The sequence below is a fragment of the Patagioenas fasciata genome, chromosome 9 (assembly GCF_037038585.1).
Source record: "Patagioenas fasciata isolate bPatFas1 chromosome 9, bPatFas1.hap1, whole genome shotgun sequence".
In the NCBI taxonomy this organism is placed as follows: Eukaryota; Metazoa; Chordata; class Aves; order Columbiformes; family Columbidae; genus Patagioenas; species Patagioenas fasciata.
This window is the reverse complement of record NC_092528.1, coordinates 10,443,659-10,469,052: the sequence shown is the minus strand read 5'-3', so window position 1 is coordinate 10,469,052 and position 25,394 is coordinate 10,443,659. Positions and strand designations below refer to the sequence as shown.

The 25,394-nt window shown below is 46.1% G+C and overlaps 2 protein-coding genes across 4 annotated transcripts in view; one reads left to right on the top strand and one right to left on the bottom strand.

The window, feature by feature from the left end:
* Positions 1-345: 345 nt before the first annotated feature.
* LOC136105223 (transcription cofactor HES-6-like) lies at positions 346-3,074 on the bottom strand. 3 transcript variants are annotated; one of them, XM_065844866.2, is made up of 4 exons: positions 2,720-3,069; positions 2,179-2,274; positions 1,974-2,049; positions 346-1,529 (listed from the first exon to the last, which is right to left on the bottom strand). In XM_065844866.2, exons 1-4 carry the CDS (start codon positions 2,780-2,782, stop codon positions 1,084-1,086), a joined length of 681 nt encoding a protein of 226 aa, XP_065700938.1. In that variant the 5' UTR covers positions 2,783-3,069; the 3' UTR covers positions 346-1,083. The 3 variants fall into 3 exon arrangements, with proteins under 3 accessions (XP_065700938.1, XP_065700937.1, XP_071668528.1); XM_065844865.2 differs by having other exon boundaries at positions 1,974-2,052; positions 2,720-3,065; XM_071812427.1 differs by having other exon boundaries at positions 1,974-2,274; positions 2,720-3,074.
* A 13,530-nt stretch (positions 3,075-16,604) lies between these two features.
* The window catches only part of CAB39 (calcium binding protein 39), a 40,648-nt gene continuing 31,858 nt past the window's right edge, over positions 16,605-25,394 (top strand). The window contains exon 1 of the mRNA XM_065844825.2: positions 16,605-16,758. The gene's annotated coding sequence lies outside the window, so the exon portion shown is untranslated. The remainder of the gene's footprint in view (positions 16,759-25,394) is intronic.

Genomic DNA, 25,394 nt, shown 5'->3' with positions numbered 1-25,394 from the left:
TCCGACCAAATGTTGCCGACAAGCTCTGCAGATTTGTCCCAGTTGTCTCAGTCCAATTTGCACGGAATTTTACCTTTTGCCCTTTAGATTCTCTCTGTGATTCCTTTATACAGCTAAAGCATTCATCCAAGCTGATAAACCAAACTCCTAATTTCTTTCATAACTTTTAAGTGTTACTGTGATGCGGGTGATTCTGTGTGTGTGCAGACTGCTTTTACTACAAAGCATTAGGGGCAAAACCTCTTTCAAATGCATTCAGGAAAAATCCTTCGTGAAAGAATAAAACAAAAGCAGATCCCCCAGTACTGTTTATTCAGAGCAGACAGGACAAGTCCAGGAGAAATATCAGTGGTTATCTTCCAAAAGTTTATTTAGAACTTTTAGTTATGGAAACAAAAAACGGGTCCCTAAGTATAACTCTATGTAACATATATATACACTTAGCTCACTAATCGAACAGTAATGTCAGGATGTCCAGGTAGCTGGGAACAGCACAGCCAGAGTGAGCAACACAGAGAGCATTTCTACACAGCCTAAGAAGTCCAAACCAGGTCTCTCCCTTTCTCTGTCTCTCTCTCTTTTTTTTTTTTTTTTTCCTTATCGCTGCAGCATTTCTACAGCAATCAGAACCGGAATCTCCTACAGCTGCACAGGGTTAATAATAAAAATAAAAAGCAGAAGAGATTGGCCATTTACCCCATTACGCAATGAGGTCATCTCAGTGGCTTATGTGAGATTTGAAAGGTAAGCTTCATGCCAGGGAGGGTCCTTGCTTGTTGGCTTGTATTTTTATTAATAGGAAGTCAATTATTTTAAGAATGTAAGACAAGAAAGCTATGTAATTAATATACACTAAAGAGGATGAAAGAATTCTATACAATAATTTAGATGTATTAAATAAATAAAAAATAATAGCAGCCTTCTACAATGCAGGCTACACATAGGTTTACTTCGGCTTGAAGTACCCTGGTCTTTAGTACACCTACAGGAGCAGACTTGCTCCACAAGTGTTTTAAAGAAACATATCTATAAGATACATACATAAGAGTGTCTAAGGTTAGGAAAAACATTTTATAACGCAATTTACCATGGCCTCCACATATCTAATGACCCCATTCTAGGGTTGTTATGGGAAAAATTCGGCTGCAGGACCTGTCTGGGAGGTGCAGCATCGACCTGGCTGAAAACCGACAGTGATGGCAGCTGGAAGGAATTTTTTGAAGCCTGCTTGTTCTCCGCAGGGTAGAAGCGTTCCTGTGATGGGTTTGTGCCCCGAGTGCTCCCCTTAGAGCTCAGTGGGCTTTTTGGCATGAGGAGAGGCTGCTGAGATGGGCTCGAAGACCTTAATGCTGCTTTGCAGGTGTCTTCGCCAGACCTGGGTAAGGATTTCAGCAGGTGGTTCAGCAGGCGCGCCCCGAGGGTCTTGTCCATCCACTCACAGGTGAGGAGGAGGTTGTGCACCTCGTGCATGCACTGGATGTACCCGGTGCTGTACCGCTGCTGGGCTTCCAGCCCCACTTTGGAGTCGGCTATTTTGGAAAGCAGACAAGGGGAGTTGGTGAGTGAGTAAAAGCTACGGGGTGTGTTCTTGATTAAAAGCATTCACCAGGTTTCCTGTGTGCACAGGCTCCTGGGGGGTCCTTGCTGAAGCCCACTGGGCTTTACCATCAGGTGAATCATTTGCAGGGTGAAGGTGATGCAGTGTGCAAGCCCCTGCATCCTTCTGCCCACCACCAAGGGCAAAACTTAGATCAAAAAGCAGAGAGCTGCTCTGGAAGGAAAAACACCTTCTGTGGGTTAACCAGTGCCCAGCTCCATCTCCCCATCTAGTGGAGAAAGCCAAGGCTGAGCAGCAGCCCGGGCCTCAACAGGTTTGAAAGATGCTTTTGCCAGGTACCAGTGATTTAAACCTATTGACACCCTCCTGCCCCAGCGCTGCCCATGCTCGCAGGGTGTGGGGACCTGGCACTCACCCATCATCTTGCTGCTCTGGATGTTCTGGAGGTGCTTCACCGTCATTTCAAGGATGTCTGCTTTTTCTAGTTTAGACTGCTGATAAGGAAAGAGTGCAGCAGGTAGAGGCAATGAAGGGTTTTGTACCATGCCCAGTTTCTCAAAAGAGAAATCCAATCCCCCACCAGCAAAAGGACAAAAATCTGCGTAAAAATGAGCACTTACATCCAGATGAAACGCACCCACAACAGTCTCCTTCAGCTGGTCCAAGCAGTTATTAATCCTTTCCCTTCGCTTCCGCTCAATGAGTGGTTTCCTTAACTGGCAGAGGAAAGGAAAGGAGGAGGAAAAAATTGAGTTGGTATTTTTTCTTCTTCTCCCTACTGCAGTTCAGCGAGGGCAGAGAGCCCCATCCCCTGTGTGAAGCCAGTGTGGGGTGACATGATGCTCGGCAGGGACCAGATACATATGGAAAGTGCTTCATCTCTGGCTCCGGTCACGACCTGTCCCTGAGGTGGTATCAGGTCTCAATTCTCCTGCTTCTGCTCATTTTAAGCAGAGTTTACCCAAATGAAGCAAACAGAGAGAAAACTTTCTGAGGCAGGAAGAGGAAACAGAAAAAACACCAACATGGGTTAAATTCAGAGAAAGCAGCTTTATAATAATAAGAAAAACAATTGCCCCATTTCTTAGTGCCTGTAGCCCTGGCATTCACCATTTGTGTGCCCTGTGGGGCTACGGTCACAGCAGGGCACAGGGGACCTACCTTCCTCTCCTCCTTGGTGCTGGCCAGCTTGTGGGTGCTGCTGGCGGAGGCTGCGGCGGTCATTGCAATCCAGGCTGCCCTGCTGCCAGGAGGACGGGACACAGGCACTCGGGCAGTGGGTCGCTCCCTTTCCCAACAGGCTCTTTGCTGCTCCGCTGCTCCTCTCTGCTGTATTTATAACCCAGAATTAGCATGTGAAAGGAGATTTTCCTTGGCGGGACTTCTTTTCCCACATGAGGGGTCGAGCCCGGAGGTTTGTGGCCATCAATCAAAGCTGACAGGTCACTGCTTCTTTTCAATGACCACGCCAGCCCCCCCAAATGGCGACAGATGTCCAGCCTCCGACGCCAGGCTTTGGAGGGCTCTTTTGTTCGGGAAGAAGGGAAGGAAAATGGGCGCGCTCTGAGCAGCTTGCATGGCTCCTCGCTCAATTTGCACAGATTCCCAGGGAGGGAAACAATAGCAGGGAAGCGGTTGAGTTACACCTGGGAAAATGCCTGCCTTCTATGCGTCTTTTTCCCCTCTATCTCCTTAAAGCAATGTCTGTTTTTACCTGTTAACTTGAGCCCCAGCCATTTTGCTTTTTTGAAGCAGCCTCTTCATTTAATAATAGAGTACTTGAGCTAGGAGTTCCTGCTCCCAGGAATTGTTATTACAAGGTAATGATGATCGATTAAAAACTGTTGACAGCAGACACCCATAGGAAGGTAGTTTCCATCACAGCAATCCTCTAGGGAAAACATGGGAACTCTCTTTACCTCTGGAAACCCTAATTCTCCATTGCACACAGCTGGATGTAGGAAATACCTAACTCTTCTAGTTTTTGGCTCCTGTGTAGACTTCAATATTAAACTTACAGGCCACTGCAGATGCAAACAAACCTAGAGCTGAGTTAGTTCTGTGGGATTTTTACTGCTTTGTTTTTTTCCCCTGTGCTGCAAGGACTCGTGGGTGGCTTTGGAGGGAAGGGTGTTTTTTGGTTTGCCCCTCTGAAATGCTGGTGCAGAAGCAGCTGGGCCTTTGGAGGAGATTTGGCACAGGATGAGAATGCACTTTTATGCTTCCTCACTTCTGCCTGGTCTGGGAGGTGGGAGCATGAAGGCTTTTTTTCATGACTGTGCTTTTGCTTTCTGATGGTAGCTTTGCTAATGAGCAGGATTTGGCAGTGTCCTGTTGAGTCCCACAGGTGAAGCCCTTTGGGTTGGTGTTGAATGTGTCACCTTATTGATATGGAGAAGAAGCAGCCGCAGTGGTTCAGAAGCACCGCGAGCTGCCCGACCCACCATTGGGGTTTCCCAGCAGCCAGTGCAGCCCCACGGCGGCAGAGCCCTCTCTCCCTTCCAGCCATGGGTGGGGATGTACCCCAGCCATAAAAGCCAGGACATTACGTCCCTTGCTTAAACACCGCGTGGGTGTGTGTTTGCTTGCGTGTAAACGCAAACATACTTGTGGCATGTCTGTACACCTGGCTGCCTGGGCTCATCGTGAAATCCTGTCCTCAGCCGTGGTATCTTCTTGCAGGCAGAGGTTGTTTGTCAGTCAAATGCAGAGCTGGGGGGCAGTTACCTGGTTGTATAAGCATCCTACTTGGCAAGGGATCATGAGGGTGATCCCGAGATGGGCTGGTGTGGCTGTTGCACTGGGACAGGAGGGTTTGGGATGGGAAGGTTAATAACTTGTCCTGTGTGCCAGATAAAGGGATGGGCTCCTTGTCTCAGGTGCAGCTGCACTCAGACAGTGAAAGGAGGTCCCCACCACCTCTCACGTCAGCCAGCCCTGGCTGCACACAGGTGAAGACTCCTTTGGTTTTTCAAGCTTTTTCCAGCCCATGAGGGGAAGTGGCAAGTTGCTGGTATTTATAAAAGGCACAGCTGAGGCACCCATGTTGCTGCACGACTCAAGCAACTCGGCGTGGAAGGGGCAGCAGGTGGGCTGGGCTCTGCCCTGTGTGTGGCAGGGGGTGCAGAGTGGGGGCACCCCTGGCTCTGGGCAATCTGCTGGGTTGTTCGGGGCTGGAAGTGTCTGCCCGTCAGCTGGGCACACAGCTTTTGTCTGGGTTCAGCTGATGGATGGGGAAGAGTAGTCACCCCCTGTCCCCTGCAAAACACCCCTCCACCACCGGCACCTTGTGCAGAATGAGGCACCTTCCCAGGGCAGCAGGGAGAAGCCTGAGACCATCTTGGCTCCTGACCCAACTGAGCATTGCAGAAGTGTCAGCAAATGCGGAACTGTCTAAAAGCTCTGAAAAACACATCCAGCGCCTGTTGGCATCGCTCCCTGGCCAGGCATGGCTGCAGGGTGCTGTGCGTGCCCCCCCCAGGGGCTCCCCAGCACTACCAGGAAAGGTCTCTCTGGTCTCTGTGATGATAGCACCTCCTCCCTCGCCCTCCATTTCCTCCTCGGCCTGGAGTTGCTGCTTCTGCCTCACCCTCCCTCCCGCTTTCCTTGTCCTGCAAGATGCTGCCGAGCTCCTGGGAGAGAGGGATGCTCTGTGGGAGGATCACACACGGGCTTCCCCTGCAAAGCGGTTTCCATGAGGCAAGCAGCAGGCAGAGGGGTGCTGGTGGCAAGGCAGTGGGTACCGGGGACAGACGGGTGTGATGGGGGCCAAGAACAATGTGTTGGCCACGGGTGCTCAGCCGTGATCTGTGCCCAGCCTGCCACAGGGCAGCTGAGCCCCAGGCTTGGCGGGATGAGCCCTCAGGCAGCCCTTGGCTGGTGTCTGCTCTGGGTGAGCTCATTTCAAGGTTCATTTGTAAGACAGCACCACAGTGAAAAAGAAGGGCAGCTTTTGCTGTAAACAGTTATTTTACACCTCTCAGTCAGGGCAAAGGCCTTTATTTTGGAGGCAGGAGGGGTGCGGGCGGGAACGCTGCCCTGGCTTTGGGGGAAGGCTGACATCTGTGCTAGGGATTGTGGGGACCCAACGGGCCCATGCAAATGAGCATTAAAGGGAGCTTTCTGCGAATTCCTGCTTTCCTTTTGCATTGGCCACTGCCAGTTTTCCCTGAAAAGGGGATTCTCCTTCATAAACAAAGCCTGCCTTTTCTTCCTGGGCTTTTTAAAAAAAAGAAAAAGAAAAAGAAAAGGGTCAGCACTGCCTGGAGTTTTCTTTTTTTTGCTATTTGTCTACGTTTCACACCCTGGAGAAAGAAAACAACTTTTAACATCTGTTCCTGCACTTTTTCAGAGGGAAAGAAAGGCTCTTGAAAAAAGGGAAAGTGTGGCAGATGTTGGCAGGTTCCCTCCAACGCAGATGTCTTGCTCCGAAGAAAACTTTCTTTGGGGCTTGGCGGCCAGGGCTCCTCTTTGACTCGGGACACGCGACTGCCTAGCGAACGAAGGGACGTGGGAAAGTGCTGGTGAACAAAAGGGGTTATTCAAACAAACCTGAGAGCCGTGAACAATCTAATAACCAGCAGAGAAATGGTCAGCGGCCCCCAGCCCTACTGGGGAGGGGTTCAGGGCAGCCAGGGGCCACGGGATGAGGGAATTTTGCCGCGTCCCCAGGGCTGTGAACAGTGTTGTCCGCTCCTTAGCCCTGCCTGCTCCCTCTGGGTCATCCAACATGGTGCTTTGGCCAAGGACCGTCCTTCTCGAGGTGCTAAATGGTCTCAGCTGGTCTGCAGACCCAGCTGTGCAGGAGCTAGCTGACCCATGGCAGAAGCAGGGGAGATGGAAGGCAGGTACCTGCCAGGCTGGGCTGTCCCACATGCACCGGCCAAGGCAGTGAGAGAAACCACAGGACAGAAAAGACGTGGTAGGACACAGCATCATGGTAGACAAATTTAACTTTTAAATAAGAGGTTCTGAAAAAAATAATAATTAAAAAAAAATCCCAACCCTATTGATTAGGACCCGTTGAAAGGTCCTTATGAAACTGATTTTGAGGAAAGATTTTATTTTTAATGGAAAGCAAAAATATCAAGGAAAAAAAGTATTTTCTGTGAACCTTTTGTTCACCCTCTCCCCTTCTCTCTGGTTAGTAAAATAAAATGTTTTAAAATAAGTTTTTGCCATGAACTTCATAAGAAGTTCAGGCACACAGTGCCAGGCACTTCATAAGAAAAGTTGAGAAGCCTAGAGAAAAGGGAGCAGAGCCAAGAAAATTCCTGTAAGAAAGTAATTAATTCCAGTTTGCTGTTAAAGCTGAGCAGCTCTGTGATGATTCCTCTGATTCCTGCATGCTTAGTTCTGCCCCATCTCCATCCCAGTCTCTTTTCTCTGCATGTCACCAGAGACCTGTGTGCCTGCCCAGGCTGCTCCCTCCTGCCTCTTGCCACTCGGGGCGATGCTGTGGACACCAGCTCACAACCTGGCAGGACTACCTGGTGGGCAGCTGCCAGGTAGGTGGAGGGGATCCTCAGAGTGTCCTGCCCTCCAAGCTGTGAGTGGGTTTGCTGGCTCTGCTTTTATCACAGGGGCTTTGCCTTTGGCACACGCAGTGACACGGGGCTTGTGAAGTGAGGAGCAAAGCATGAGTTTGGGAGCCACAGGAGTGAACAGGCAGCAGGCAGGGGCATTGGGCAGGGGAAGGCAGGGGCAGCAGCAGGGGAAAGCAGGGACAGAGGCTGCTGCTGGTGCAACTTCAGTGCACCCCCTGCACCCTGTGCTCCCTCCCTCAGGGACGGGCTCCAGACCCACCTTGCCATAAGCAAACACTCACCAAAGAAATGCTGTTTTTACCGGGACTTTAGTTATTACGAATAAAGAGTTTTTCATCTGATGTTTTTCAGAAGGTCAGTTCTGGTTCAAGGCTGAGGTTTAAAAACGAGGGGTGAAGCTCTCCATGAAAAGGTTTCAATCTGCGGGTTTCTTGATAGCTGTAAATCCCAAGCAGCTCGTCCTGAAGCCCTGCGTTGCCGAGGGGTATTTTTGTCCCAAAATGTTGCAGCAAGAGAGGAATGTGAGGAGCAGCAGGACATGCAGACACAGTGACCGGACGTGCTGGGTCCGGAGGGTTCAGGCAGTGCCTGGGCAGGCAGGCTGGCTCTGGTGCTCAGGCACGGAAACCGCAGCCCCTCGGAGATTACTCACTGCTGGATTGCCTGTGGGCACCAGGCTACATCTCCAGCCTGGCCTCAGCCGGGGACCCACGGCGTCCAATCTCAGGCTGATGCAGCATGGTCCACAGAGGGACCACATGTCCAGCAGCTTGGCCAGGACAGGATTGCACGGGAAAGGAGCTGGGGCAGATGGAGTGGTAGATTCCCCATCCATGGGAACATTCAGGGCCAGGGTGGATGGGGCTCTGAGCAACCTGATCTAGTTGAAGATGTCACTGCTCATTGCAGGAGGTTGGACTAGATGACCTTTGAAGGTCTCTTCCAACCCAAACTATTCTATGATTTGTCTGTTTGGGGCATGGAGAAGAGCATTTGCAGTTGTTTTCTATTATACGGAGAGTTGTCCGAGAACTCAGCCCTGATGCAGCAGATGCCATCCATGAAGAGATGTGGGACCAAAGGCACCATCAGAGCTTCCAGCAAGGGCAGCTGTGGTTGTGGTGGGGAAGGCTGCTCCAGAGAGCCTCTGCATTGAAAGGTTGTATCGGTTAAATCCTTGGGGCCAGGGTGATGCTGCCTGTACCGGGTCATGGCTTTTGGCAGAGGACTGCAAGGCATTGTGGTTTGTGGCTGCGTGAGAGTTGTGTGGCAAGTGGGGAAGAGGCAGAAGGGATCTGGAGATGAGTCTTGAGGTCTGTGGTTGAGTGCTGGCCTATTAAAGCAATGTCCTACACAATTCACCATGATGTAGGCAGGGCTAGGAACACAGTTGGAGGTTCACCTGCTCCAGAGACACAGGTGGAGAGAGAGAGGACATACATGGCATTGGACAGTGCTACCTGCAGTATTTTCATCATAGGGGGAGTCCAGCTTCAGAAGTGGCATTGGACATTTTCTGGAAATGTCACTGATGTTTCTTAATCCAGCTCCTTTACTGAGTGCACCAAACCTTGCTAGCCCTAGCTCAGCTTCCTCAGTACCAGCTGGCTCTACCACCTTTGGGAGTGGACTCCCGGGATAGGAAATAATTACATGGCTCATACCAGCTGAGTAACTCTCAGCTTTTCTTTCACAGTCCCCCTCCAGCCTTCATGTTAAGGATCAGCTGATGCTCCTGCCGTTGCTCAAGACATCTCCTGTCTGGCAGGTTAGCAGTGCTCCCAGCCCCAGAGGACGCCTTATCTACCGCTTCACAGCCAGAAAGCTGCTGCTTGCAACATGGCTCCTGAGCCAAGAGGCCTTATAGGAAGAAGAAAATCTGATAAGCCATGTAGGTGGCGACACACTGATAAGGGTTAGCCCCTCGCGTGGGCCAAGGCCATGATACGAGGGGCTAGAGCCAGGTGTTGTGGAGAGGGTGTAGGGGGCTTCGAGGGACTATTCAGGGGGGTTCTTGAACTTTCCTCACCAGGCATCCTAGGAGTTGTTTCATTCAGTAGGGCAGATCTGGGATTTTTCACACTCTCTCTATGTGTAACGTTACCAGATGTCCCCTGATAACAAGCCTCATCTATAATGCAGCAAGTACTTGGTTTATTCAGTAACCTTCATGTGCACAGCAACGCCTGTGTGGGTGCCTAGCTCCCCAAATATCACAAACTGGGGCTCAGCACCCCAAACCTCAGCTCCTGTACATCACACACAGCCTGTTTCTTCTTAGCTTCTCTGTTCCTGAAGCTGCAGAAGGGTCTGGGTTAAGTTTCACCTTTGTGAGACAAATATCTCTTCTGTGACTGTGAGTAAATGCGGCTTTGTCCCGGCTTGGCCACGTGCCAGTAGCAGCTTTCTTTTTATAGTACATGTGCATACGTGTACTGACACCACATCCTGACCCCCTGACACAAAATACCTCATCAGGACAACCAAGGCAGCAAGGCCATCACCGTGGATGCTCTGCGGGGAGGGTGACGTGCATCTCAGCCACCAGCACCTGGTCCCGGGCCACAGGCAGTGGCTGTTGCTGTGGGGCAGCAGGATGGCCGGGGGGAGCACCGGGCTTAGCAGCAGCATTTCTTACATGCTGCTCATTTCTGGTGCTGCAGGGCTGGGATTGCAGCACCCCAGGAAGTGGGGAAATACTTGTTTTTTTTTTTCACTTGCTGGTTCAGTCTCTGTGCAGCCCGGCTGCTGACGAACACAAGGGTTTGGGATGGGAGGACATGAACCACAGGGTCTCTGGTCTTTGTGAGCCAAGTCTGGCCTGGTTTGTACATGAAAATCACATCCTTCTCTCTAAGTTATTTTTTTAAAAAAATCTTCATTTTTATACCTACATTTTTCACATATCAAAGCAAGAAGTTTTATACTGCTTTTTGTTTTATAGATAGTCTCTGGTTTTAACCTTCTCTCTCTCTCCAATTCCATTATTTCTTTTTTTTTCCCCTCTTCAAATACATGCAGGAGGCTGTCTTTTTTATTTTTTAATTTTTTTTTAGTAGGGATGAGGGTTTCTTATTCCTCTGGAGGAACCAAAGGAGGTGTAGGAAGTCCTGCTAGCTCTTGGGGCACACCTGCTCAGTGGAAGAAAAGACCAGAGCCCCGATGGGGTGAAGAGCAGATGGGTAATGCTCCATGGGCTGCTCTGTGAAGGGCAAAAGCAGAGCTTGCTCTTGCTTCATCTTCTCCGTAACAAGGCATGTAAAAATAACAGAAACCCCACTGCCGCAACGTTTTTTTTCCTTGTCTATTTTTAACACTAGCGGCTGTGCCCTGGGTTTGCTCCATCAGAAAGCAAAAGGGGCCATGCCACATGTGAGCTCCCCAAGGAGTTTTCCAGAAGAACACTTGTGATCAGCTGAGTGTTATGTTGTGTTTTAAAGGTGATGTTTTCTCCCTTCTTACCATTCCTGGTGTGTGCGTATACACACGCAGAGACAGCAACTTGCTTGCACACAGAACATTTTCAGAAGATACAAATTTCACCATAGAACATAAATTAACTCTCTTTTGAAGGTGAATCCAGCTGAGCTGGGGGAAAGGGCCTCAGCCTTTTCCCAAACCAGTGACCGGCTTGGAAGGTGGGGACAGGCAGAGCTCCGGAGTGCCCTTCTCCTCCAGAGCCAGGGATCCCATCAGGAGGAGGAGGAGGAAGAAGAGGAAGAAGAGGAAGACGACAGGCACAGAAAAGCTTTGGAGAGTCTCAGGGAAGGTACCTGCACATATTTGCTGGAGTGGCTCAATATAGATTTAAGTGTCAAGTGGTATGGCAATGGTTCCTGTGTTAACTCAGCCCCACACAGCTGAGACCCCATTCAGCTGAAGAGCAGCACTAAGCCTGTGCTGAACAGGGTCATTGCAGCAGTTTTTGGCTGTAAGAGCTAATTAATTCACTTCTGCAAAGTCCTTTGAAGGGGTAAAGTGCTAAATAAGTGCATAGCAGCATCATCCAGAGGGTGTGGGCTTCAAAGCTTAACAGGCGCTACTTAAATAGAACCGAGTTACTAAACTGGGTTCATAATTTCTTTAAAATGTAAAACAACAGGGAAAGCATCTGAAAAAAAAGAAAACAACACCAGTTGTTTTGGTAGTGGTGAGGCTGAGGAAGACTCACTAAAAGAAGCCAGCTCCCCAGAGGATGAGCAATTGTCTTCCAGTTCCTCTTCCCTGGATTTCAACCTTAACCTGCTGACATAACCAGGAAAAACCTTTATCCTTCCGTAATTTTCCATTTTAGAATTCATTCACTAAAAGCGAGAGAATAGAAGTGCTGAGAAATATAGAAGAGCAGTTCTTTTGGGAAGATCGGTGGGTAAATTCAGGTTGGTGGAGGCAGTTCCTGCAGCACCTCTGCGGGAGCTCAGCCTCTCTTCCCAAAGCCTCATTAGATCTGTGTGTGGCAGCCAGCCCTGGCACGGACACGTGGGGTGTGGCCAGATCACTGCCATGATGCTCCTTCAGGCATGTTGGGTGACCAGCGGAGCAAACTGTCACCTACCGACAGCACCCATGTGGGCAGGGTGAAAACTGAAGGCTCCTGCCAATATATGGAATATCCTTTTTAATTGTTTCAGTAGTGTTCACAGCCTCGTGCCTTTCCTGCATGATTTAGGATTTGTAGATGTATTTGCTTCCTGTCCAGTTGAATTAATGGATGTATTTTACTGTTTTATGTTTTGTTTTGTTGTTAACTCGGGAAATATGTTCTTCTATGGTGCTATTTTTCAGCGTGACTTCTGTTATTTCCTTCCTGTTTACTGAGCTGATGGAAATCTGGTTTTGACTTTAGCCATAGATTTTTGCTGGAATGGATGCTGCCCTTTATAGATGACTCTCAATTGTGCCACAGTAATAAAGAGTCTATTAAAAGGACCTGGTTCTGCAGAATAATATTCCGCTCTTCTTGCTGTCCAGGAAAGGAACTTGCAACAGATTTTTTTTCCTATGATTCTTCTGGCATTTTTTTTTTTCTTTTCTGACAATCTTTACATGCTCACACCCTTAGTTTATGTGATTTGCACTAATATTTTTAAAATCTGTTTAAATTTTGAAATGGCATCTTGAATTGAGGATCATAGCATCCCTGTGAGGAAAAAAAACAAACCACACCAACAAGCCCCAAAAACCAACCAACCAAAAACCAAAGAACCCCAAACCAAAACAAACACAAACAAGCATCCAAAAAACAAGCCACAAAACCCTGGTTTGGATGACAATAAAATTTATTTGTGCTTTTTGCTGTAAATAGGTTTTGAAGGCTGTGAGTCTGTTCATAACATACGAATTGAATAAACTGAAAGGTAACAAAATGCTCATCCAGAGATGTTTCTTTGGGAGAAGCTTCAAGAGTCTGCAGCGACCATGCTTAGCCAGGAACCAGCGAAACGCAGTTTCAGGAACAGTCACAGGCACTTGCAAAACCTGGGTGATTAAATTCAGCCACTTCAGCTTGATCCAAAGTCCACGGAAACACTCAGAATTCTTTTTCTTCCAGACTTTCAGTAGAGGATATCCAGCATAATAACTGCAGTCATCCCTACTGCTAATATTTTCTCCCCAAAGCCTTTTCCCTTTCACTTTATGAGGGACCAGGAGTCTGGGCTCCAATCTCTGAATCACACCAGTGCATGCCCATGCCTAATTAAAACATAAACTAATGTTTGTTATGTTCTTTCCTCTTTGTATATTTGTCAAGACCGCTGGCAAGAAGACTCAGATTATTTTCTTCAGATGGTCCATGTTGTGCCTATCGAGGTGGCCATATGGGTGGCAGAGGAGCAGCTCCATCCCATCGCATGGTGAGATGGGGCCATGCCTGAGGTACAGGCAGTGATTTCTGCCTCTGTGCTCCCTGCCCAGCTTCCTATGGTGCTTTGGGCTCTGTGCAAATGGGGCTGGTGCTGGGGAGCTCTCACAGGCACCACTGCCAATACAACTTGGTGCAGGGTGTTTTGTAGGAGTGACATTTACCTTGCTCAGGCTTGTTCCGGTTTGGGCTATGGGCAGTGACATCCAAATGCACATGGCAGTCTGCAGGATATGGAGGGACACTGTGGGGGACATGATGAGAGGCACTTGGGACCTGGCCCCACAGCAGGGCAGTGAGGAAGAGAAGCAAACCCCCTCCAAAGGGCAACGATGTGTGTCCTACCGCATTACAGCCCCGGGAAAGATAAAAGAGAAACCAGGTGATAAGATACTTCCCCTATGTGAAGTACTGAGGAAGAGGAGGGTACAACAGAGGGATTAAGAAATAAGCCTCGATCCCTGGGGATGGGTTGGTAGAGAGACCCCGGGGGCTGCTGGGGATCCACTTTGAAATTGTATTTGAGAGGCAGTTTTGTCACCGCTCTCTTTAAGAAACCAGCCCAGTGTGAATGACCTCTCACAAGGCTGATGCTCGTGCAGGAACACATTGGTCCGGCCTGGTTTTTGGGTAAACAGCAGGAGCCCATGGTGGTGTTGGCAGCTTCCCTGCCTCCTCCTGCCCTTGGCCTCTAGGAGAGTTGAGGAGGCTGGTCCTAGAGCTGCTTGCATGCAGGACCCACATCTCGTGCAGGGCACAGCAGCTCTGCACAAGGTACGGTCAAAAGAAGAAAGGAAGTGAGCAAAATAGAGCTGCTTCAAGGAGGATAAATTTCACAGGATGGCATAGTATTTTCCCCCATTTTCACCACTGGTTGGTGTAGGGTGGTGATTAGAGGAGCTGAACCTGAGTTGCAGAGCTCCCTAGGACTCCAGACTGGCAGGAAAAAGCCCAAGGATCCCATTCAACTGTCTGTCCCTCCTGAGCAAAGCATCCAAGTCCTTGCCTTTCTATCTACATTTTGGTGGTTTTGTTTTTGTTGGTTTGTGTTGTTGGCTTTTTTTTGTTGTTGTTGTTTGGTATGTTTTTTTTTTCCAGTGAAGTAACTTGTATTTTAATCATGTTTACTTGCTTCCTAATTTGCAAGAATTAATTAATTCACAATGGATGTCTCAGTCATGGCTGTGAATTAGTGAATTACTAGTGTACTGAGAGCTCTCTCACATGTTGAATTTAATTCCTGCTTCTAAGAGCTTAGAAAAATCATGTGCTCTCTGCTCAGGGATTTCCCTGCAGTATTCTACACAGGGGTGGTAATTGCACCAAAGCCGTTACTTGCATGATTTTTTCCAACAGTCATTTTTAGAGCAGTAGTGTCTTTTTATCCAAGAGCTGGTGTTGAATCCCTGTACTGGCGCTTGCCTTTAATTCCTCCTTCTCTCTAGTCAGTACCCTGAATACTAGCTGTTTAAACTTGAATGTTTTTAGCATAATTACAGGTTAACAGTATGGACTCAGACATACACACCCTTTCCATGTTGGCTTTGAAAACAACTATTCCCAGTTCACAAGCAGGATATATGAACTGCCAACGTTTTGCTGACTGCACACCGTGGGCCCAGGCAAGCTTGGCAAGCTGTTCCCCAGGTCCTGTCACCATGTGCAGGCAGCATGTCCTCCTGCCTGCCCCAGCTCCAGAGCTGCTTCAGCTCTTGTATCTTGATATAAGAGCAAGTATTTATTTGGGGGAGATAAGCCAAGTGCAGGGAGCCATCAGGGTGGGAACTGGAGAACAAGGAGACTCGGAGCAGGGAAGCCAATGGGATGCTGCAGGTGAGTGATGTGCGAATGGTCCAGGGATGAAAATATATCTCACAGGAGTGAGAAGTTGAACTGTGAAATACTGGAGTTTGCTGCTAGGCTGCTGGAAGACGCAGCTAGTGCAGAGTACATGGGATACATATCCAAAAATGTAATACCAGATCACTGTGTTTTCTTGGACAGCTGAGGATGGTATTTGTTGTCTGGGTATTAAGCCTATTTTTGCTTATGTTTGATTTATTTTGTTTTGTTTTTGTTTTTTGTTTTAAGTTTGGTAAACTTCCACCTGGAGGGAAGGGAATGCCTACCAGGCATGGGGGAAGAGACCCTGCAGGCCCCAGGGGAGTGTACAGATAGGTCCAGCACCCTATGCAAACCCCATTGCACTAATTCAGGTGTTGCTGCAGAAATTGCTTTTCACCCACCCTGTCCCCTCACTGTGGCTAGAGTAAATTCTCACTCTGTACAATATGAGGTCGCTCGGCTGTGAGCACAGTCCAGGAGAGAGGAGCTCCAGCCCATCCCTGCCTCACTCTCCACGGCCCCAGCACAAGCTGCCATGTCCAGCACATGTCCGTGGGAGCCCATGAGGTGCAGGAGCAGCTTTGCCCACCCAACACCACTTGCTTTTTTGTCCAGCAGATACAGCAACTGCAGCACGTGAACTTTGGAGCAGCAGCACGCTGCTGCAGGAAAAAAATATGGCATTGAGAAGCCCAACTCAAGCTCTTCCTGGTGATGTGATGGGGAAGTGCAGGAAAGGGATGTGGAGGCACGTAATTAAAAATAAGTTGGATAGAAGCTGTCAGCTGGAGCTGTACAGTGCAGCAGAGCATGAGGAGCTTAAGGACATTTCAGGAAATCAGGCCAGCAAGTCCCACACTGCACAGCAATAATGCATCAAACCCGGGGCTGCAACGTTTCACCTCATAGCTTGTAAGAAATTAATTACCTTCTTCCATAAAAACATATTTTTCTGCTTTAAAATCACATTGTGTATTATACTGCATGAATGGACAATTTCAACTTGATCTATGTTTGGAGACTTGTGGGTTTTTTTCGACTTGGGCTGATCTGTATTTGTCCGGGTGAGAATAATATATGGACCTTACCTGCCACGAACACAGAAACAGCCCGAAACCATTTGATGCCGCGATGGGAACCAGCAGGAAACGTTTGGACTATAATTCACTGGCAACCTGACGCGCGGGGCCAGCTGAAGTCCAAGTCCAAGGCACAACGCTACGTCACGAGCCTGCGTCGTGACACAGGAGAACGGTTTTCTGACAGTGCAGAGGGTGCAAACGGACTGCAGCAGGTCAAGGCGATAAGGAGAGCGGTAATAATGCTAATAAATAATAAACAGAAAATAATAATTAAAAATAATAAAAAGGAATAGACAACAACTAAGTAATAAAAAAGTTTAATAAAAATAAGAAGTAAACAATAAGTAATAACAATAAAAAATAATTAATAATACACAGCCACTGGGGCGGGGTGCTGAGGCGCGAACGGCCCCTCCCGGGGACGACGGCGGGGGGGGTCCCCTGAACCTCGCCGCAGGGCTGCCTGACACTGGGTTTCCCCGCGGCCATAGCGCACCCACGGGGGCGGACACGGGGCTCCAAGGCGCCTCCGCTCTCAACCCCGGCCGCTGCCCGGCTGCCGCCCTCGGCCCTCCGCGCCGGCAGGGAGCGCTGGCTCGCGGCGGCGGGCGGAAGCGACACCGCGCTCCGCCGCCCGCTGCCGCCGCCGCGCTCCGCCGCCGGGCGAGGGAAGGGCCGCTGCGACGCAGCAGAGCGCGGGGCGGGGGGGGGGAGGGGGCCGGGCGAGCCGGGGCCGCGCCGCGCCTCTGCCTGCAGCCGCCGGAGCCGCGCCGCTAGCCACCGGAGCCGGGGCGGTCGGGCCGCCAGGGGCAGGCCCCGCCGGACACGCCGCCGAGGAGACGCCAGGCCGCGCTCCGTACCGAGGTACCGAGGCGGCGGGCAGGCGGCAGGGCGGGCTCGAGCGCGGCGGGAGGTGAGGGGGGCGAAGGCCGGGGGGGCCCGACGCGCATTGTCCGCCACGGGGCCGGGTCGGGTCGGGCGGCGCCGCGCCCGGTGCGTGCGGGGCCGCCGCTCGGGCAGGGCCCGGCCGTGCCCTGCGGCCTGGTCCGGCCGGTGCCCGCCGCTCACCGACCCCAGCTCTCCGCTCGGCGGCAGCCGGTGCTGGAAGGGACCGGCCGAGTCCGGCCGGGCAGATTGGCCTGGGAGGCGGCGCTGCTTCCGCGGGGCTCGCTGGCGGCCGGCAGAGCGGGACAGGTCCCGCCGGGTGCTGACTGCACCGGGGGGTCTGTGCTCTCTGGGGGTGTCGGTGTGTTTGTACGTGGAAGCCGGAGGCACTGGGAAGGGGAAGGTGCGGAGCAGTGTCTGGTTTAGGCCGGTGCGGCAGGGCCTTTTATCCCCAAGTTCCTCAAATGCTGTATCCGGGGACCGAATTAACGTGCAAAACTGCGCCGGATTTAACCTCAGCCCCCAAGAGTGGAGCCTCAGCTCCCGGGCTGGGTGGCGGGGGAGGCTCCGTCCCGGGCAGGGGAGCGCAGGTGGGCGGGCTGAGGGAGCCTGGTGACCGGGAAAACACTCAGCTAAAATATCTTCTTTGTTATGTCCTTTATTACTCGAGTTGGTTGGAGGTGCGGCGGAGGCACTACTTAGTGCGGTCCTCTCGATGTCCAGGTCTTAAGGCTTCTTCCTACAATTGTTACTTATGGTCATAGTCCTAATAGGCCTCTGTGTAGAAATAACCGTGAGGGCTGTTAAGATCTTGATTTTTTTGGAAACTACCCAATAGAAAGCTAACACAGCATGGTCTCTGTGTTCCATAAAATAAGAAAGTTTTTTCATTGTTTTTTCCTACACTTCAGCTACTGAATACTACTAGTATTGAGACTAGGATGTGTTCAGTTGTGTTTTTTTGTATTAGATTTTTTTTTTAAGGAAAATGTAATTTTTGGTTAGTGATCATCTAGGTGCGTAAGATTTATTTAAAACCTCTATGCTGTCTTATGAGAATGGTGTGATTTAATTTGCATGATGAGTCAAAGATTAAATTACATGACCTAGGCTAGTTAGTTTCAGTGAGGCGAGTAACAATTCTGGGAACAACAGTTTAAATGTAGACCAGAAGTGAAATTTGATTAGTGTCAAAATGTTGTAAAGTTTTTCTTGTGTGTGTTGTTTTTAAACTTACCTGTTAGAAACTCTAATTCAGGGCTCTGTGTTTTCCTTTCAGCAGCATAGCTCATTGTCAGGAAGTGTGTCTTCCTTTATAACGTGAAGAGCTTATGAAATCATATACTGCCAGAGGAAATTTAACATCCTGAGCTTGTGATGTGGCATCTAAACTTAAATAATAGATTTTTACTATTTAAAACATCATGTATCTTTAGTTAATACCTGTTACCTAATACCTGTTGATGTGACACATTCCTTTAACTGCAGAGTGGAAAAAAGACCAAGAAATATTCTGTGGATTAGAGTAAGCATGGTACCTGTTTTGGGGTCAGAAATAACTTGATGGTTTTTTTTTCAGTTGTCCTGTGCAAACTGGCAGCTTATCTGATCTGTAAGAGCAACATGATGCCCCATGGTTCTGTGTCTTGGTAGGGTTCTGGCTGTTGTGGACTTGCTGTTGTGAGAATACTGTGTTTTACAATTAGCTTCATGGTTGTCTTGTGGCTTGAGAAACTGTTGAGTCCCAGGTAGTAGGCACTGGGCTTAAATTGTGTTTAACTGTAATCTCAATGGTTGTGTGATATACGTGTCGCTGGGGTCTTTTCCTTGGTCAGACAAAGAAAGTACCTTAGTACAAGAGGAGATTGTCTTCTGGTGTTGGGAGCAAGCCGAATAAGGTCTTGTAATGTAAGTTTGTTTGTATGGACTAACATGCTGCCAAATATTTCTAAATACTGATAGCATTGATTTTTTTTCAAGTTATTTGCATTCTCTTACTTACTTTGACACAGAGGTCTGAAACTTTCATGTCTTCTGTAGGTATTTAGTGCATATTTATAGATGGAGAATTATAAGTCTCTTTTATTTGTATACATACATCTGTCTTTAAATATATCAATTCTAAATAAAAGTGCCAGTTAAGTAATACTTGGTGACAATATGTCTTTGAGAGATAATTATGCTCTTTGGGTATTATCAAGTGCAGACAAATGTGTATTCCCAGTGGGGTGTGATAATATTAAGAAAACTCCACCTCTTGGAATTCCCTGATTGCTTTTATGAAACACTTATTCAGGAGGGAATAGTATATATTTTGCATTGTATTGTAGAAGCTAATACGTTAGTCTCTTATTAATTAGTGGATGGTTGGCGAATGAAACCTTACTGTTGAGCTGTACATGCGCTCTCTAGGTTTTTAAGGCATTTTTGTGGATGCTGGAATTGCTGACCAGTGTACTCACTTCTGAATCAGTTCTCATGTTTGTCGCCTTAATGTTTATGTAAAATCTTTGTGAAAGTGGTGATAATCTCTGTAGTGTGCTCTAGACACTTGTTAAAATGATGTCTTTTTTTGCGTTGCATGTAGAGTTTTGGAATAGCTTAGTAATAGTTGATGTTGGTTTGAAGAAGGGAGGAGCCTGGATGACCTTTTGAATTTCCTTCTGGCCCTGCTTTCTGTACTTGTGACACTTTATAACATGGTTTAATTACAAGAGCAGCTATTAAAGTATGATTACCCTTGTCTAATTGGAGGCATCTTGCAGCTTTCTATCTAAAATAAAATTTGACTCATCTGCTCCTTCAAAATTAATAGTACCACGACAGCCTGCAGCTATTTTATGTGAATAATGTGCAAAGCAAAAATAGGAGTTTAATTTAAAATATCGTGTTTTATACATAGTACAGTTGAAATCTTGTAAATTTCGCAGTTTCTGGTAAGGAAATCGTGGCCTATGTGCACTTTTACCGCTTCTTCTTAACTGCATGTTGAAGCCAGATATTAATCACATTGGACAAAAACCTTTTTAGTTGTTCAGCAATCCTAAGATGAAGCGTTCACTGTAACAGTGTATTTTTGTAGCTGTAGATATACCTCAAGCAAAATGACAAATTGGTTTTGCTATTAGCGCCCCAAACTGCGCTGTCCTAACAGGAGGAGAACTTGTAAAATGTTACTTCCCCAATTTGTTGTCTAATTTAGGGTGTGTATTAGTCGGAATTGTTTGGCAGTTCAGCTCTCATTCCGTTCTGTCCGGGCTCTCTCTCTCCCGTGTTTTCTCTCAGTGCCTGACTCCTCGCACCACAAGCTGGGAGAGGTGTGAGCCAGAAGGAAACCGAATGTCTTCAGTTAGAAGGTGAAACTTTATGCTGAGATCCTTCCCCACCCCCCAAGTGCAAACACAAAGGTTAAATTAGAAGGTGATGCTGTCTTGAATTATTTTAACAGACTTGAGCTAATATTTTAAATGTACACTTCAGGGGTACCTGGAGCTTAAACCGGTGTCATGTGAGTTTGGTCTTTTTTGAGCCTGAACAGATATTTATGCTTTTGTTATTCCATCTCACAATAAAATGGCATGTTCATTTGTCCCTATTCAAATAGGCTTTATAAAGGATTGAATTCAGGATTGATTCAAAGTGGAAGCAGCCAAAATGCTGTGTATTTACAGGAAAAGCTGTGGTTGTTCCTCAGCAGCCTTCATGGCCTGTTTTTTTTTTTTTTTTTTCTTTTTCAGACAACATTAATTTAGAAAGTAAATTTCTTAGGTTTAAACAAACAACTGCAATTTTGCTCTCTAACTCCCTTGTTTTGAGTATGCTCAGTAATACTTCAAATAGTCAAAAGGCACTATAAGTTCCTGACTGTGGACTTCAAATAGGCTAAAAGGAAGCAAATTTTTAAGCTTGTCTACAAAGGCATAAAGTTATGGGGGAAATCACTGAATGTTGTAGCTAATTTTTCTGTTTTATTAGACATGTGCTACTTCTAGTAAAATACCTAGTTCATTTCTAAAGATCCATTTGCTTGCTAATTCTTTCCTCCTTTTTGAACACTTGGGGAATTCATCGCTAAGAAGTTAAATACATCAAGACAGTTCAAAAATTTCTAAGTTATACTTAGTACAGAACTGTAGTATTTGTATTGTGTGTTTTTCTAAGTGCAGAAACATCTTTGGCTGGAGTTATTTTGGAGCTACTACTTGAGTTATTTTAAAATGTTGAGATATACTGTCAAGTGTTTCACAGCAAAATGGCTGCGTCAGTGAAAAATTGCTGTGTGCTGCTTTTGATCCTTATCCCATTGTCTATTTTTTTAATCCGTTTGTATTGATAATGTATCCATTTTACTTACCAAAGGAATGAAACTAAGTGTCAAACTACAAACCTTACAAGATTTGAAACTTGACACTTAAAATATCTAAAATAGAACTTGGCTATAAATTAATGTCAGGTTTTCAGGGAGTTGAATATGTGTGATTGTAAGACAAGTACTTATGTTCAGTCCTTCACGTGTGCAAAATGTCTTATCTCCTTTGAAGTTATCTGTGCTACAAAGATATAATGAAAAAATTAAGAAGCAGTTCCAGAAATGTGGAACACATAATTTTTTCTGGCTGGTAGAGGTGCCCAGGGAGACATCTGACATCTGAAGAAATACCTTTCTGAAAAGTTATGGTTTTATTTACCAACTTTTAAGTAAAACATGCTGGTGCATAGAAATAGGAAGAAAGCCTTTTGAACAGACAGCTGTGGAAGGGCCCTGTGTCTTACCATCCAGCCCTCATGGCTGGTGCCACTTCAGGTCTTGCCAGGCAGAAGCCAACTGCAACTTTCACCATTGCTTTTCTCTTCACTCCTCTGGCCAAGAGCTCACCTGGGAAGCTTACCATGGATGGATTTTTTTTTTCTCCAAATATTCATTCAGAGCCATGCCAGCTTCCCAACTCATCTGATGAGGGGGTTGCTTTAAAAAAAAAATCCGTAGCCACTGAATTATCAGTAACATCTGTATGGCGTGGTAGATGTGCATGCTGATAGCACACATTCAGAGCATCCTGCTGCGGTGGAGTCTGCTCTGTTCCCCTGGGTAAGCAGTTTCAAGAGGTTTTGCTACTATTGTAGAAATGAGGCAAAAGTTACTTGCATCATTATCTATTAATTTGACTATTACATGTAAAGTATGCACTGCCTTGGCAGATCATACTCCTTTTAATATATATCAAAAGATATTTTTACCTGATGTATTTTAACAATTTGTAAAATTAAACAGCATATAACATTTTGACTTTGTTGAACATTGTGTCTAGATAGAGAAAGAACAAAATAAAAGTTTGTTCATGGAGAAGTAAGATTTTAGAAAATAAATGGGAATTTTATTCTGCCTCAATGAGCCCTCACAGACACTCACGGAGTGTTACACACGTGAGCGCTGAGAAGTCTCTCCCACACAGTTTACGAAGGCATCGTTCTAACCTGTAACACCTGCTATTCAAGTCCCAAGTTTCTTCTGACTGGAGATTGGATGTGATGGAGAAACTTTACAGGGGAATTTAAAGAGGCACCTTGTAGGGGAAAGATTTGAGGCACAGTTCTTGATAAAGGCTTTGTATGTGCTCAGTACTAGATTAGAAAAATATTGAAGATGTGAAGTTAATATCTCAAAAGTTAAGGAATATTGATAATTTCACTTTGCTTATACTGATTTGGTACAATAAGTTAGATTATGTGATTGTTTCCAAGTTTCATTCAGAGGGAACTTTCGTCAGTCAGTGCACAAGAGAGTGCTCAGTGAAGAGCCATCCTTGGTGTGTACTTGTTCAGTTGCAGCATAGTATCTGGTCTTTTGATTTATTGCATAAAACTCCATTCCCTGAAGACAGGAGGATTCAGGTTCTTGTGAGTTTTTCATTGGTTCACAGATACTGATGAAAGTACATTTCACACCGGTTTTGAGCAGCATGGTGATTCTCCCCCTGTTTTTCAGGAGACAGGGAATTTTCACCTGTGTTCAAGTGCTTGACATTTTGTTGTCTGGTGGAGCACTTGAGAGCTTACACTTCCAAAGCTTTTATTCCAGTGGCATCCATTGGTGATGTGAGATTCAGTGGTAGGAGGCTTATGATTTTCTACAAGGGCAATTGGAGACCATCTGTGCTGTTACAGTGTATTCGCAGTGGCATTTGTCATTTAGAGACCTGAATTCTTGCCACGGTATTAGTTGTTAGCTTCAGAGTCCCATTTTGGGCTCCCAAAAGGGGACAGATACTTAAATAGTGACCACCTATTAAACGCTTGGGTTATGTGTTGCCTAATGAGAAAGGAGGATTTGGATTGAAGTTCAGCTGGCCAGGGCAGTGCTTGAGGGTCTTGACTGAGGGACCTGGTTTTGCTGGCCCCTGCCTGGTTGCATGCTTTCCAGCTTTAAAATCAATACGGAACAGCTTCTATGGAAAATTATTATTTTTTGTAGCCTAGCATAGTATGTCAGTGGAACAAACAAAGGCTTTTCTTAAATTATAATTAAGAAACTAAAATAGTCAAGATAATTAGAAAACCTTAAATCTCAAAGAGTTGGTTGTTGGACTTGAGTGCCTTGCTACTTAAACATGAGAAATCCAGCTTGTCTGAAAATAGGGTCTGCAAGCAAACACTGTCTCCAGTGACCAGAAGTAGTCTTTTTCCATGAAGTTCGAGGATAATGATTGACAAAAAAACCATATTTAAAATATTCTAATTTTTCTAAACAAGTGCTGTTCTGAATGTGATTTTTAATCTCTAAGAAAAGCATTATGTTGACTCATCAGCATTGACTAACATAGTTCCGTTTTACATCTATAATTGACGTTGAGCAATATTTAAACTCTGTAATAGGGTGGAGCTGGAGTAAACAGTTTTTCTGTTAGGAGCTGCATCCATTCACAGCATTTTGGGCAGTCTTGGCGTGGCCGTGCAGTGTGACTGGTGTTCTTCCTAACCCATGTGCCATGGTGAGGGGATTAACATCCTTAGATCCAAAAGAACCTTGTTGTTTCAGGTTAATGGAATATTTTATAAATAAGTCTCAAAAACTTATGAATATTTGTGCATGAAAACAAACTTAGGACTGTATTGAAGTTTTAAATTCTGTGAAAGAATTGCGTGTCAGTTTTCTTCATTTCTTTAACTTGGAAAAAACAACCAACCTCCCGCCCCCCAGCTTTCTGGCTGGCAGTTGTAGCTATTCCTTCCTACCTGTATATATACATTGTTAGATGTCTTCAAGAGAAATTAACTTTGTTTAGTGAGCTTTCATTCTTGTTTGGGAACTTATATGTATATATACATGTATGCATATATATAAATACAAATGTTAACAGCCATGAAAACACAGATTTATAGTGTCCATCCAACAGAAGATGGATGATGCTTTTTCCTTTGAGATTAACCATGCAAGGCTTTTTGCTTCCCTTAGGAATTGCACTGAATAAGGTCTCAGCGTTGCTGCAGTCAAGGTGTTGGAATCTGCAGAGTAGTTCTGCTCTCCCTCTGGTGTTGGCAGCTGTCCCTCATATATTTACGCAAGTCGAGGACTTAATGGTATCAAATCTAGGAAGAAATGTCAAATCTGTGTTTTTAGAATTAGCCATTCTTGAGCTCTGTAGCAAATAAGGGAAAGGATTGTTGGCCAGAAATACAGCATCTTTCCATTCTTAAATCGCTTATTTTTAACTTCCTGAATTACTTACAAGCATTGAAAAGTCTTAGTAAGTACAGCAGAAGTTTCTACAACCTGCCACTTCTACTTTTTATGGTATTCTAACTTTCAGTGTTGTGAATTCATGCCTCCAAGATTTATACCAGAACTGAGAAAATCTGGCCTTTCATCCAGTCCCTCAATTAGATAACCGAACTAAACTAATTTTAAAGTGATTGTGAATGGGCAAATTAAAATCTATATTTTAGCAGCTAAAAGGGAAATCTTGATAGTTTCAAAAACAATCTATTATTGAGTCTCTCACATTGTTGATATAAATCTTGTTTGACTTAGTAATGAAAGACATGATTTTAATAGATACCTGAATTCTGTGAAGTCCAGTGTTTTACTTCTGTGTCTAATGGATGGTTGATCAGATTCCAGAATTGTCACTGCATGCATTTTATTTTTGTTATTTTCAGAAATTTTAGAGAATTTATAACCAATAGTATGTTTTGACTGCAGTCAAGTCTTAGGTTATAGTTTTAGACTATAGCGTCTTGAAAGCATAACCTTACCCACTCCATAAATTTAGCATTTTACTAATTTGTGAATAACTTCAGAGTTTACCCAGGCTGTGAATTTTGATAGCTGCAAATTTTTTATTTCTAGAGTATTTGATTGTTTAAGGACTCTTGTTTGATTGAAGCTTTTTGGTGATGTAGAAAGCAATGGCATTATACTGTTGTAAACTCCTGTCAAAGTAATTTTTATAATCCCGTATTTAAATGAAATTAGTGTTAAGATGATGCACCAATTAACAATTTTGAAGTGTGGTGTTTGTTTTTCCCCCACATAGCCCTAAGAAAGAGAAGGAGTTGACAGGATACTGATGTAGCTGAAATACTTGTAATTCTACATTATGTGTTATTAATTACCA

Bases quoted from the DNA above. Each gene is read 5' to 3' on its own strand.
- LOC136105223 (XM_071812427.1), bottom strand. From the start codon at position 2,782: ATGACCGCCGCAGCCTCCGCCAGCAGCACCCACAAGCTGGCCAGCACC. The intron at 2,275-2,719 runs GTAGGTCCCCTG...TTCCTCTGCCAG, and splicing joins GCACCAAGGAGGAGAGGAAG to TTAAGGAAACCACTCATTGA. The intron at 1,530-1,973 runs GTGAGTGCCAGG...TTTCCAAAATAG, and splicing joins CCAGAGCAGCAAGATGATGG to CCGACTCCAAAGTGGGGCTG.